This window comes from Symphalangus syndactylus, chromosome 9, assembly GCF_028878055.3.
Source record: "Symphalangus syndactylus isolate Jambi chromosome 9, NHGRI_mSymSyn1-v2.1_pri, whole genome shotgun sequence".
Classification (NCBI taxonomy): Eukaryota; Metazoa; Chordata; class Mammalia; order Primates; family Hylobatidae; genus Symphalangus; species Symphalangus syndactylus.
Genome location: NC_072431.2, coordinates 139,433,443 through 139,448,198, shown reverse-complemented (window position 1 = coordinate 139,448,198; position 14,756 = coordinate 139,433,443). Strand labels below are relative to the sequence as shown.

The window sequence follows — 14,756 nt, the reverse complement described above, 5'->3', positions numbered from 1 at the left end:
GAGGCACAAGAATCACTTGAATCCAGGAGGCAGAGGTTACAGTGAGCCAAGGTTGTGCCACTGTATTCCAGCCTGAGGCCCTGTCTCAAAAAAATAAAATAAAGAAAGAAATGGAAGAATATTTTAGATTAAAAGTTATCATCTGTGGGGGAAAAAATATAATAGACAGGTTAGAATTCAGAAAAGTGTTTCCTGTTTCTAAATTCTGACTAGCTAGTGCCAGAATAACCTATGGAAGAGAATTTTAAATGATCAGTGTCATCTAACCTGAGTTCTATTTTAATATTTTATTTATATATTCATTTATTTATTGAGACCGTGTCTTGCTCTGTCACCCAGGCTGGAGTGTAGTGGCACAATCATAGCTCACTGCAGCCTTCAACTCCTGGGCTCAAATGGTCCTCCAACTTCAGCCTCTCGTGTAGTAACTGGGATTACAGGCACAAGCCACCTTACCCAGCTAAATTTTTTTGCATTTTTGTTGATATGGGGTCTTGCTGCGTGCCCAGGCTGGTCTAGAACACCTGAGCTCAAGTGATCTTCCCTCCTCAGCCCCCCAAAGTACTGAGATTATAGGCATGAGCCATCCTGCCTAGCCAAGACTTGAGTTTTATTCAAAGCAACGAAAACTTTGGAGTTCAGCTTTATTATAGAACAGTCAAGTTTTCTTTAGTTTGTCTAGATTTTGATACATTCTTTGGAATTTCCATTTGTGGCCACGTTAATAAGTATGCTCAAGTGATATATAAAGACAAATTGGCCCATGGAAGAACGTCAGCCTCCTCCAAATGCATTTGGGATGATTATTTAAAAGCCTTTAGGACATTCCTCAGGGGACCTTGAGGTAGCCATGTTTTTCCATGGGCCTGTAAAGAAAGAAGAAACAAAACCTTGTTGCTTCCCCAGAGTTCAAAATCTCAGAAATGTTGGCCACAGAAGCCCCCTTATTTATTTATTTAGAGACAGGGTCTTGCTTTGTCACTGTGGCTGGAGTGCAGTGGTGAGATCTTGGCCCACTGCAACCTCTGCCTACCAGGTTTAAGCGATTCTCCTGCCTCAGCCTCTCGAGTAGCTGGAATTACAGGTGTCCACCACCATGCCCAGCTAATTTTTGTATTTTTAGTAGAGACGGGGTTTTGTTGTGTTGCCCAGGCTGATCTTGAACTCCTGACCTCAAGTGGTCCACCCTCCTTGGCCTCCCAAAGTGCTGGGACGCCGAGCCAGAAGTCTCTTTCTTTTAATAAAGTTTAAATAAAGTCCCAAGAAGAAACTCTTGGCACAAAAGGATATACCGTATTCTTGGACCCAACTTTATAAGAATCTTCCAGCTTGCAGCACAAAGGCAGCCCAGTCCTCAATGAAAATTTAAAGGGAGCCTGACAGATTTATGTGAGAGCAATGTCTATTTAAACCATTTAAACAACAATATGAATCTTGTGCAAAGTGTAGCTCCCATTTCATTGAGAGAAGAGGAAATAATTAAGACGGAGTAAAGGTAACACTGAGGATTTGTTTGTGTCTGGCCACGCTGCTTTCCGTTATCCGCTGCTAAGTACGTCTTACTTACTTCATCTTTTTTTTTTTCACTGATGCAGAACTTTGCAAGAGTAAAGATGCAAGTAACCATGTCGCTGGCATCTTTGGTGGGAAGAGCACCAGACTTTAATGAAGAGCACCTGAGAAGATCCTTGAGGACAATTTTGGCCTATTCAGAAGAGGACACAGCCATGCAGATGACTCCTTTTCCCACCCAGGTACACCGAAGCACATACCTTGTCTCACGCATGAGTTCGGGGTCTGCCAACTATTGTGTATGTATGTGCATATATACACACTTTATCTATCAATACACTTATATAACATTTGCAAGTGTTTATTGTCCAATATGCATGCGCTCTCAGCACTCTGAGAGGTTTTAAAAAGAAATGCATCCACCACTGTCCCCAGTCTCAATATGCTAACAGTCTATTTGGAGTACAATTAGGAGGCAGTACAAGACAAGTGATACATAAGTGCCAACTGTGTGGTAAGGAACTAAGTGCTGTGTAAGGTTAGAGGAAGAGAGGTCATGATCAGTAAACAATCCGGTGTCCAGGAAAGCCTGCAGGGAGGGATAAGATTAAAGGCTGGGGTAGGATTCAGCTAGCAGGGGAAAAGTGAGGGGGAAATTGTGAGTAGTTGAAAGAATGAATTATTTGTGTCTGAAGGGATGGTAAAGGGACCGGCTTGTCTGGTGAGGGGTAAGGAAGGGCTGAGTTTGAGAGAGCATGTAAACAAAGTTGTCCTAAGGAAACTTGGAAGGACAGTAATCTCTTCCATGTCCATTACAATGACCATGGAACTCTAGCCTTTTATCTTGTATCTTTTAACTCCACCTCCTAGCCTGCTCTATGGTAGGGTCTTAATTAAGTGAGAATGAATGAATGAATGTTTTCTTTTATTCCCTTAGTCTGAGAACCCTATTTCCAGAGTCTATTTTGCCCTCTCAGGCAATGTTGCATCCTCATTCTCGGAACCTTTTTCCTCTCCTCTACATCAAATCCTTCCTCTCTCATTTCATCTTGACCATACTCCTTCAATTTCATCATTTATGTAGAGGTATTCACCAACAAGACCAATCAAAATATGAGCAGTTTAATAAAGGTCTTCAGTGCCTTCACCCAATGAAATGACTCTAGTGGTAGAAATTTTAGGAGCCCTGGCAGGCTGGCAGAGGGGAAGGGGGATAAGACAACATTCTGTGGCTGAGTCACCTGCCAGGGTCTATAGATCAAGCCATAGTCTTTCATTGTTTTTGTACTGCAGGCTCCCCTGGACCTCCACTGTTGGCTCTTGTAATTAAGAATAAATGATTACAAGAGGTTCTAAAATGTCTGAAGCCCTGGGAATATCCAGGAGGCTTCTGAGACATGGAACTCAAGCTGAGGTCCTAAGCTGCTTCCTACTTCGTATAAAAAGCCCTGATATTCCAGAGTAGAGTTTGGAACTTTTCAGGTTACAAATAACTGAAACTGGTTCAAACTAATTTAAACAAAAATGTTGGAGATAGAGATAGTATGAGGATTCAGGCAGATTTATGGATCTCAAGGGCCAACACACATCCGGGTCTCATAAACACCTGGGCTGGCGAAGATGAAAACTAGAGTCAGGTCTAGATGACTTTGCCACCCCTAGTCTCTGCTGCCCTCTGATCCAACCCTTGCCATGGCTTCCCCTTGCATTTCAATGTAATCCTAACTCTTCGCCTGGGACTACAAAGCTAAGATTATTTTGAGGCTTACACCTTTTGCAGGTGGAGGAACTTCTTTGTAATCTGAATAGCATCTTATATGACACGGTGAAAATGAGGGAATTTCAGGAAGATCCTGAGATGCTTATGGATCTCATGTACAGGTAAGCTTTCCTGACACACTCAAGCGGCACCACTTGGGGGTCGAGGATTTGTCACTGTGGAGTTCTTACTAATGCAATGATCACAGCTAACATGGATAGAGTGGTTTGGATGATAGCCAAATACTATGTAGAAATTAAGCATTCAGAGTAGGTTAATTCATAGTAAGTTTTCAGAAGGATCTCCCTAATTTAAAGTGAGGCATTATTTAATAACGCTATCTTCTACTTACCACGGAATGAGAGAAAAGGATAATTAACTGTTATAGGAATTATTTTCTATATGCGTTTGTTCCAATTATATTCAGACATACATATATAGTTTTACTTTAGAAATCATTTTTTACCCGTAGTTTAAAACTTGGTCTTCCAGTCCTTATTCAGGAGAAATTACTCACAGAAGCAAAATTGTTCGGATGCAACATCATACAAAGGGCAGTACTTTTGTTTTCTGTTTTATTTTGAGAGAAAGAAAAGGCAAAAAATTGCCTGAGAGCCATTAAAATAGACATCATGTTATCAGGTATTTTTTCCCCATAAGGCGTTTACTAAGTACTATTTCTTGGAGGTCAGCACAGCTTAAACATGAAATAAAAATAGTTGGACTAATAAATGTTTTCTTCTCTCTCGTTTTCTGGAAATGTAGGGCAGAATCTCAGGTGGAGGGGCATGGGGAACTCTTGGGGAGAAAAAAAGAAAAGGTCACACAAAGTAGAAGAACAGTGTCATTAACCCACTGTCCTCAAAACTGCTTATCAATCTGTCTTCAGAATTGCCAAGAGTTACCAGGCATCTCCTGATCTGCGGCTGACCTGGCTCCAGAACATGGCAGAGAAACACACCAAGAAGAAGTGCTACACAGAGGCTGCCATGTGCCTGGTGCACGCCGCTGCGTTAGTGGCTGAGTATCTGAGCATGCTGGAGGACCACAGCTACCTGCCCGTGGGCAGTGTCAGCTTCCAGGTAGGGGGTGTGCACCTTTTCCTTTAGAGCAGTGGTTCTCAACTGGGGCGATTTTGTCCCACAGCCCCGGGGACATTTGGCAATGTCTAGATACATTTTTGGTTATCACAACTGGGATGGGTGAGTAGGTGCTACTGGCATCTGACTGGTAGAAGCCAGGATGCTGCTAAACATTCTGCAATGGGAGAGCTCCCCTGACAAAGAATTATCTGGCCCCAAATGTCTGTAGTGCTAAGGTTGAAAAATCCCAAGTTCATACATTATATTTGCTTCTTCTAATTGCTTTCCCATCGTCATTTGTTTTTGTTTTTTTTAACTATTGTTTACAATAAAGGCACCTAGCCGTTATTAATAGCACTTTAGGAGACATTTGCAAACACTTTCACATGCATGGCTTCATTTGAACCTCCCCCTAAAGCTGTGAAGCAGGTAGGTAGGGAAGGTGTTATTATTCCCTCTTCACAGATGAGAGAACTGAGAGAGCAAGTTTTCTAAGGTCATTTAAACTCTTTTTCAAAGACTTGTAGTTAACACAGTATACTGACATCTGTGAAAGTTTGGAAAACATTGGATAAATGATTTTCCTCCTGGCCCATTCATTTGATTCCACTCTCCAACTTTGTAGGGGCCCACTCTCCAATCCAAAAATCAAGAAAGAATCAAATTGACCTGAGAAGGGAGACCAAAGGCTGAATCAGTACCTTCTTAGGATAAGCTGAAAATTACCCACAGCTGGCAAAGGGAAATTGTCTGCCAGACCTGAAAGCTGGCTCAGATGGGGATGCTCAGTGGCCACTTAAAGTGTTCTTACTGAATAGTTTAATACAGTCTTTAGAGAGAGAGAAAATAAAAAAGCACAATGCTGAGTACTTTTTTTGTAAGAGACGTAATTTGTAGAGATGACCATCCCTGAAACCATGAACAATATAGCTACAGTAATAGAGGGTTTTTCAAGCCAGACTCACGAAGTCATTTACAAGGGTTTGTATTATTCTTGTTTGAATTCACATGGCTGATTTTATGGAAGGCTTTGTTCTTGTTATTGTTCTTCAACACAATTTTGTGATGTCGTATGAACCAGAAAGAAAGAACAATTCAAAGTAGCTTTCCCAGGCTTAGAGAATAAGTCACTGAAACTATGCTGGTGCAGCCAGGAGCTTCTGGTTTTCCAGAACACAGCAAAGCTGGGTATTGCCTCCTGTGAATAACTCCTCCTTTCTTGTGGTCCTCAAGAACAAAAATAGTTATTCTGTGATTTCATGCTCGGCAAATGAATCTTCTTCTTAATTCAGAAATGTTTGTTGTCAAAGCTGATAATTAAATCTCATCAAAAAGCATAAAAATAACACCTGATTTCAAATCACATAAAAGTGCACAAGAAAGTTATAAAAGTTATTTTAGATGTATTTGCTTCTTTTCTCAAATTTTTTTTGACCATTTGATACTATCAAGAATAAATATTATAGCACTACTCTTTCAATTCCCGGGAAATTGTAAGGTTTAGCACTTCATATTGTTTCATTTACTAAACTATTTTATAATTCTTTTATTCCTTTTCCCATGACTATATTTTATTTAATATTTATCACTTAAATATCAATTGCATTTCATTATTGACTTTTATGTTTAGTAAGCCTTACTGTCCTAATTTTACCAAGAATTCAATTGATTTGCTAATAATGACATGCCAAAGTAAGACAGAATCATTATTACACAATCAACAGAAATATTCCACATTATCCCAACATGGGGGCATACAGCTCTATCTGTTCACATATCTTTATCCATTGATTCCTTCTTTTAGAGAATATTTATTGAATACTTATTCTGTCCTCATGAATGTTACATTCTAACCAGAGAGACACAATATAACTAATTATTCCAGTCTTTATTCAGTTATAATTATGAGAAATACTGTTATAAAGAGGCACAAGATATTGTGAGCATTTATGGTCCAGGCCTTGTGGGTCGGGGAAGAGTGAAGAAGGTGAAAAGGAAGGCAGAAGAAACTGAAGTGTGAGGGATTCTTGATGTACAGGAGGCAGTGAGTTAGGTGTTCTCAGCTACAGAAGAGAAGCCAAATTATATTAATGTCTATGAGTGAATTCTTACTTCTCTCAAATGGGACATACCCAATCAATTTGGAAATGTAGCTGGCGAGTGAAAGGACTCCCAACCCAGACTGACAGAAGGTAAAAATGGAATTTATCAGCCTGGATGAGGAATGTGAGCCTGGAGTAGCACCTGCCATACTGGACCTAGGGTCCCAAACAATGTCAGCAGAGCTCACTGTCATCACCACTTCCCATCTCTGCCATCTGTTGTGTCAGCTTCATTCTTCACAGGCTTCCCACACCACAGATTGGGTTTATATCTCTAGGTTCAAGTCTAGGAGAGAAGAGAGGTGCCTCCTTTCTAGCAGTTGCAGAGAAAGCCTCAGTGCATCTTACTGATCCTGTTCAGGTCCTGTGCTCATCTCTGAACCAGCCATACTGGCCAGAGAAATGGAGTGCTCTGATTTACTGACCCCAGGTCACAGGTCCACACCTGGAATTATGGGTGATTTCTTCCCCCAAATCAGGATGCTTTACTTTATAGAAGGGGGAAAGAATTCTAGACAGCATTAACAACAGATGTCCAGTGTTGATTTTGCAAATGCTCTATGCTTTGAGTTTCAACCTTGTTCTGCTCCAGTGAAATAGAGCTTTTGGAAAAGATTTATAAACTAGAGATAAATGAATATGTGCAAGGAAAATAACTTTGAGGTCACTGAATTCCAGGAAACTGAGATCACTGAAATTCTGTGTCCCAGAGTGCGATATTTATTTCACAACTGTAGATATGGACACATTCTTAGATACTGCTGTTACTTGTACCTCCCTGATTCTGAAGCCAAGAAAGTCTGCAGAATCCTTTTCCTCTGACTACAGCTAATGAGGCTACATAGCTTCAAATCTGTTCCTCTAATGTGGAAAATTGCATACAGTTCTAATAGTGTTAGTATCTTGGGTTATTAAATGCTTTCAACTGAATTTCTTGGACCTTCTGTTATCACAGAAAAATCATAATACATAGGCCAGGTTTGGAAGAAAGACTGGCCACTAAGGCTTTGAGAGCCTCCTCCTATATTCCTAAAACTACGTTACAGTATTTCACGTGAAGGGATAGGGCTATCTATGACAACTATGTCCTGATTGATTGCTAAGGTTGATTCACTTGATATTGTTAACCAGGCCAGAAGGCAGACAGCTTTTAGTTCACAAGCCAGCTCTGATCAGTTAGTAGTGGCTGACTGGAGCACTATGCTGAAGAATTTTGAGACTATATCCAAGCTCTGGGGAAAAAGTACTACAGTTGATTAGTTATGCCTGCCATGATTACAGCAATAGGAAGGAGTGGCATGTGTGCCACCTGTTTGTAATCCCTAAACTGGGAAAGTTTCCCATTTCTTCTATTTTCCATATGCATTTCTTCCATAGCTGTGAGCTAAGAAGTAAATGATTTTACCTGTCACATATTCACTGCCAGGGCCAGTGCTAGGGTGAGGAGGCACTCACCCTCAGAGTTAAGCGGGTATAAGATCAGTATTTCCACGGCCCTAAAAGCGAGTACCTCTCTAAATTTTATGTCTTGGGTTTCTCATTTGGTTCACCCTAACCGTGGTCTCCGCATGCTGTGCTAGAGGCTCTAAATGCAATAGTTTATGTAAAGGAAAAAAATGCATGGAAACAAAATGTTCAGGAAGAAAAAAACACACACACACAGTAACTGCTGCAATGCCATGAAAACTTCCGTAATGAAGACAGCCTCACTTGCTGTTGTCATATGTCACGGCTGTTTATCTGAAAGTCAACTCTGGAGTAGCAACATCCTTCAGAAGAACACCACTGGAAGTCAGAGGTCCACTCGGTGAAACAGGGAGTCTAATTAATGTTAGTTGGCCTTTGCCTTTTGAAAACCAAGACCCCAGCCCTATGTCCCTTAGGGTTATTGCACTAAACTAACTCAGCTGTTGTGACATTGAGGTCAGTGTCCTTTATACAAAATCTCCTAATGCTTAAAAAGAAAACCGTGAGGTTTGAAGACCTGTTGCTCAGTAAGCCCCTTCTGAATGAATGGCAGACAGATACTCTCGGGCTAGAATTACAGACCTAGTTTAGTCACAGCCTTGGTAAGGATCTGCACACCAGCTTCCTCATTTCCCCATTCGGGGTTCCTGTGGTCTCTTACTAGTCTGGTCGCCCTGTTCTCCAGGCTTATACTGTGGTCTCTTTCAGAATATTTCTTCCAATGTGCTGGAGGAGTCTGTGGTCTCTGATGACACCCTGTCACCTGACGAGGATGGGGTGTGCGCAGGCCAGTACTTCACCGAGAGTGGCCTGGTGGGCCTCCTGGAGCAGGCTGCGGAGCTCTTCAGCACGGTCAGTGCCCAGAGGGCATCCCCGGGCCTGGCCTCCCATACTCCAGCTGGACTTGGGGTGCTGGGAACACCTGGTCTTAATGGCCCAGTCAGCCCCACTTCCCGAGGACACATGCCAGGGTGTGCGGGGCAGGGGATGGGCCCGGGGAGGACTTTGATGTATGCAAATTGCATGAGCTCCCCAAGGGAGCTGAGATAGCGTTTCATCACAGTGCTGGTCTGAGCTTCACTGCATGCTCATTGGCTGGGCAGCAGTTTCACAGTATTATTTCCATTTAGTAGGGGTGGAACTAAGCCACAGAGAGGTGAAATGGCTTGCCCAGGGTTACACAATAAATGATGAGACATGTTTTCACTCCCTCATTTTTCCTCTCAGACAGAAAAAAATTAGGGAGGAACCACTGGGTGGAGAGAGAAGGAATACACAGACAGTGTCTTCCCTCCTAGGCACTGTGCAGTCTGACGGATCGTCACAGACCAAGACCAGCTTACAGAAATGTGGGCACAGAAACCACTGAGACTCCTCTGGTTAACTTAATCTGGATCTAAACACTCCTAGTATATATACTAGAAAAATATAGAGAGAGATGAAGTCATTGAGATTCAGGGCAAAGAGGAAACACTCTTGTCTCTTTTCTTTTCTTTTTTTGAGACAGAGTCTAGCTCTGTCGCTCAGGCTGGAATGCAGTGGTGCAATCATGGCTCACTGCAGCCTCCGCCTCCAGGGTTCAAGCAACTCTCCTGCCTCAGCCTCCTGAGTAGCTGGGATTACAGGTGTGCACCACCACAACTCGGCTAATTTTTTGTAATTTTAGAGGAGACAGGATTTCACCCTGTTGGCCAGGCTGGTCTTAAACTCCTGGCCTCAAGTGATCTGCCCATCTTGGCCTCCCGAAGTGCTGGAACTACAGGTGTGAGCCACCACGCCCGACTTGTTTTCATTTTAATAATCTCCCTCCTCCTTTAAATTTTAAGCCAAGAAAGTATTCAGTACGTTACTATATTTAGCTGACCCCATTTTGTTTTCATCTATACTATACTCATCCTTATTTTCCAATTTTTATTTCCAAGTTTCCTCTCTACAATTTTATGTATTTTAATTATTGTTTTAACTATCTTCCCTCTATTCTTGCTTTCCTTTTCAAGATTCAGAAAATTTGTAATATGCTCTCATTTTTCCTCAAATTCAACAAAATGAATTAGAATTCTACTAACACTTTGGAGGCATACATTTAGCATCTGGCTAGAGGAGGGCCTCTGATGAAATTTAAATATACTAAAACTGCCTGTCTGAATTGCTGTTGGTCCCTGCTACCAAACTTCTCTCCTGTTTTCTCTTTTTGTTTTGTTTTGTTTTTGTTTTTGTTTTTGGGGCAGAGTCTTGCCTTGTCACCCAGGCTGGAGTGCAGTGGTACAGTCTTGGCTCAGTACAGCCTTGCCCTCCTCCCACCTCAACCGCCCAAGTAGCTGGGACTACAGGAGCGTGCTACCACACCTGGTTGATTTTTTAATTTTTTGTAGAGATGGGGTCTCCCTATGTTGTCTAGGATGATCTGAACTTCTGGGTTCAAGTGATCCTCCTGCCTCAGCCTCCCAAAGTGCTGGGATTACAGGCATGAGCCACTGCACTTAGCCAGTATTTTTTTCTGTTTGTTTCCCAAAAGCTCTTCTCCCTACTTATCACCATACAGGACTACTTAGCAAGGTATCTAGTTCAGTTTGAAGGCTACCACTGTCCCAAAAATGCTCAGATACCCCTTCTTGCCCTGTAAAATACTGTGATACAACAATAAATTCACTGTCCAGCACATTGTTTGGGCATTGACCTCTGGTTGCTCTTCTTAAGTTTCCAGTGGATTAAATTCTCTCTGATGCTCTTCTCCTCTTTCCAAGGGAGGCTTATATGAGACGGTTAATGAGGTCTACAAGCTGGTCATCCCCATCCTAGAAGCGCATCGAGAATTCCGGAAGCTGACACTCACTCACAGCAAGCTGCAGAGGGCCTTCGACAGCATCGTTAACAAGGTAGCCAGGGAGCCTGGCTGGCAGCTCCTGTTACCTGGTGGCAGGCGACCCTGCCTTACAGATGCTTAGCCATCCTTCCTCTCCAGGGAGTGATTTATCTTTAGCACGTTGCTTTTGCTCTCACCTGTCAAAGAGAAAAGGGCTTGAATTCCTCTAACAGAGGACCAAAATTCCAAATGTGAAAAGATACAGCTTAGATTACTTTATAACCAGGAAATGGAAGAAATTTTTAAGTTTAATTAAAAGAAGGCCCAGAAATCTTTCATGGGATTTCTTTTGTTGTTATTTCTGAAGTTTATTCCGTAATCATTAAATTTTTTTAAGGAGTAATTTCTGTTTACATCAGCCATAGGAGTAAAATGCTTTGTTAACACAATGAAAGACCCTGCCCTTTGCAACTCAGTGGCTCCTCAGGATGACATAACTAAGGAGAGCTTTTTATATTTTGTTCCTCAGGATCATAAGAGAATGTTTGGAACCTACTTCCGTGTTGGTTTCTTTGGATCCAAATTTGGGGATTTGGATGAACAGGAATTTGTTTACAAAGAGCCTGCAATTACCAAGCTTCCTGAGATCTCACATAGACTAGAGGTAAGAAAGGTGACTCTGTGTGTCTGACCTGGTACACTTTACAAAAACAAGTTAGAGTGGGTCATTACCAAAAATCAACAAATAAAGAGTTATGGATTCATCACTGATCTCTACATAAAGTTTTCCCCTTTGCATTTATAAAAGGCAAAGTAGAAAGATATTAGGTGAGATCATGAGGTGATGTAAGATTTTGATAGTTTTTCCCTAAGACTCTGCGTATGCTTTTCCCAGTTTGTAACTTTATATGATGAATATTTATTTTGAAGTCTTTGCAAAATTCAGTCAAGGTCATGTGCTTTCTTATCACCCTTTCCAAATATTAATAGTTTATACCAGTAAATAGAGAGGAATAGAGTTTTTCAACGTGAAGTTTAGCATCTTGACTTTGAAGTACTCTAGCCAAAGGACTGAATCACCCCTAGATTATGGTGAGGACATCCTTTAGGTATCACTGGATGGCAGCTGGGGTCATTCTGATGTGGAGCTACTCAGCAGTAGCCAGACCATGGGCTGTGGCCAGCCCAGCTCCAACCTGCCCATGACATTTGGTCCATAATATAACCGAAAAATACAGCATGTTGTTAGAAGCAAAGCTGAAAGCATGGAGAAGAGAAACAGGCTAGATAAAGGTCAGGACAAAAGAAACACATGTTGTTAAAGGCCAAACACTAAGAACTCAGTCAAAGGTGCCTCCCTGAAAAAAACCTTCTCAAGCACATTTGGGGATTTGGATGAACAGGAATTTGTTTACAAAGAACCTGCAATTACCAAGCAGGACTGGGGTCCTTTGAACTGCTCACAATTAACCAAAGATTCACTCCTTAGGCTTTCATTGCTTTGAATTTGTGCCCTCCTATGAGTGTAAAACTTAAAACATTTGTGTTGCCTAATGGCTTCTTACACTCTCCATCCATGCCAAAAAAGACAAGAAGGTTTATCCTTACTTGACTCAAAGAAGCCATTGCCCAGAGTGGCTGGGTGAGTTGCCCCAAAATTGTTTTGCACATGAGAAAAAGCGCTAGCAATTGACCCCAGTCCACTTAGTTCCCTGTATTGTTTCCCCTACTTAGGATTAGAGGTATATATTTTATCTTCTTGTGCACTGTGATTTGTCACAATATGGGAAGCCTGGTGACCTCCAAGTTCCCAGGGTGCAGAAGGCTAGAAGTAAAGAGTGTCATACCCCAGGAGATACCTCCGCAATATAATGATGTTAGCTGAATTAGCGGCCAAGCATACATCTTATAGGGAAGCATATACCAGTTGACAGTGCTATTTTTATTTTTGTCTTAGGAAATGCTGAACTTTGCTCATTAGCTCAGAGGAACTCTCAATAATCAGTGAGCATCATTCTACCTTGCACTTGCTCCAAACGTATTTCACTTCCGAGAAGACAAAGAGTTGCATTATGTTAAAATAACCTTTATAAACTATTGGTTCTTCTTACCTAGGCATTTTATGGTCAGTGTTTTGGTGCAGAATTTGTGGAAGTGATTAAAGACTCCACTCCTGTGGACAAAACCAAGTTGGATCCTAACAAGGTATAAAAAAATTTACAAAAATAACCATCAAGCTCTAAATCCCTTCATTCTCTACCCAAGAATACATAATGATCTCATCTATCTGGACTCTCCAAGTCACTTAAATGCAATCATACCTTTTTGTCTAGAGTTCAACTACTAATTGGTCAGATCTTAAAGAAAATATAGTCAAAGGCAGGAATCGTAATAGGAGCTACCATTTATTAAGCACCAACTGTGTACCTGGAACTGCATTAGGCCCTCTACATACATCATTTTATTTCATCCTGCAACAACCCCTGGAAGTAGGTTTTGTCATTCCTATTTTAGAGATGAGAAAACTGAGACATAGAAGAGTCAAGCAACTTTCAAGGTTATGCAAGCAGCAGAGCCAGTACTCAGACTTGAGGTCTGTTGATTCCAAACCCGTACTCTTTAGCACTGCTCTTCACTGCCTTTTTATAAAACCTTTAAACTCTCCATTTCAAACTTGACAACATTTAGTGGCTTCCTTCTTTAGGCTGCAAATATTCCTTCCAGCCAAGTACAGGGTCACTGTGCTGTTGGGGGAATGGTAAAAAGGGCTTGGGTTTGGGTTTCCTCACTTTCACAAGAGGGTATGTTCCATTTCACCCCAAACTGGGTGTACAGTTCTGACGCTAACACCTGGAGGTGGTATCAGCTCCCACAGGTTAAAGGCTCAGTCCTTCTCAAGACTGCCCTGACTTCAGATGCCAGCTTCAAGCGGGACCCCCAGGCCAGCCACGCTTCTGATCAGCCAGCTACAAATTTGGGAGTTTCTATAACCTGTTAGCTTGAAAATAGGAGAAAACAAAACAAAAAATAATAATAATAATTTGGGAGTTTCTATGATACCCCTTAGATTAAATAATTCACTACAGTGACTCACAGAATTCCAAAAAGTACTCTGGTTACTATCAGAGTATTATGATAAAGGGTGAATCTTTTTTGTGCCTCTATTTATGGCTTCCTGGCTTATCAGTGTGTTCTCCAACCAGGAAGCTTTGCCAAGTCTCAGTGTCCAGAGATTTTGTTGGGGTTTCATTATGTAGGCAAATTGAACACAATCTCCAGCCCCTCTCCTGTCTCCAGAGGTCATCCAGTTCCTACCCTCTAATCACAGAATTGGTCTTTTTGGTGGCCACTTGGCATCCTGAAGCTGTCCAGGGGCCCAGCATGAGTCACCTCATTAGCATCACAAAGAAACCCATCACTGAGGAAATTCCAAGTGTTTCTAAAGCTCTGTGCTAGGAAATGTTGACAAAGACCAGATATATGCTTTATTATACCACAGGCTGATGCTGCCCGCTCAGCCCAACTCACATGTCCATGAATGAGCTTTCTAAGTTACTGGAAATAATGCAAGTGCAAGGCATCATTAAGGGCCCTGGGACAGAGGACCATTCACCATCTAGCAAACCTATAAAATGAAAGGTCCAAACTCCCAGTTCCATCTTCCAGGATATGAAGAAGATAATGGAAGAGGGGAAGAATTGGCCAAATTGAAGAGTTTGTTTTTCTACATTTTTCAGAACGCTTTCTCACTTAAGACACATTCCCTAGCCTAGGCTTGAAAGCAGTGAGTGTGTTAAGAGTTTAACTAATCTTCAGACACACATGTCTGGGAGATGGAGTTGGCCGTGTGCCCACAGTGATCTGTACATAGCACAAGCTGTGTAAAATGTGACCTCCCTCAGCCAAGGTGCCCTTTCCCCTCTTTTAAAATTCCCAGGGTAGGTTGTGAGAGTTTGGAATGAGAGTCTGAACCCAGAATTACAACCAGATTTCATTATACTAAGTCGTGATTTACAGTCTGAGGTCAGTGA

General features: G+C 41.7%; 1 protein-coding gene across 4 annotated transcripts in view; it reads left to right on the top strand.

Annotated features, from left to right (window-relative positions):
• The window catches only part of DOCK8 (dedicator of cytokinesis 8), a 241,650-nt gene that overhangs the window by 206,494 nt on the left and 20,400 nt on the right, over positions 1–14,756 (top strand). For all 4 annotated transcript variants that reach the window (XM_055294375.2, XM_055294377.2, XM_063609923.1 and 1 more), the window contains 7 exons: positions 1,596–1,754; positions 3,293–3,393; positions 4,161–4,353; positions 8,631–8,774; positions 10,667–10,798; positions 11,255–11,389; positions 12,841–12,930. In XM_055294375.2, the coding sequence (XP_055150350.1) occupies positions 1,596–1,754; positions 3,293–3,393; positions 4,161–4,353; positions 8,631–8,774; positions 10,667–10,798; positions 11,255–11,389; positions 12,841–12,930 (954 nt within the window). The remainder of the gene's footprint in view (positions 1–1,595; positions 1,755–3,292; positions 3,394–4,160; positions 4,354–8,630; positions 8,775–10,666; positions 10,799–11,254; positions 11,390–12,840; positions 12,931–14,756) is intronic.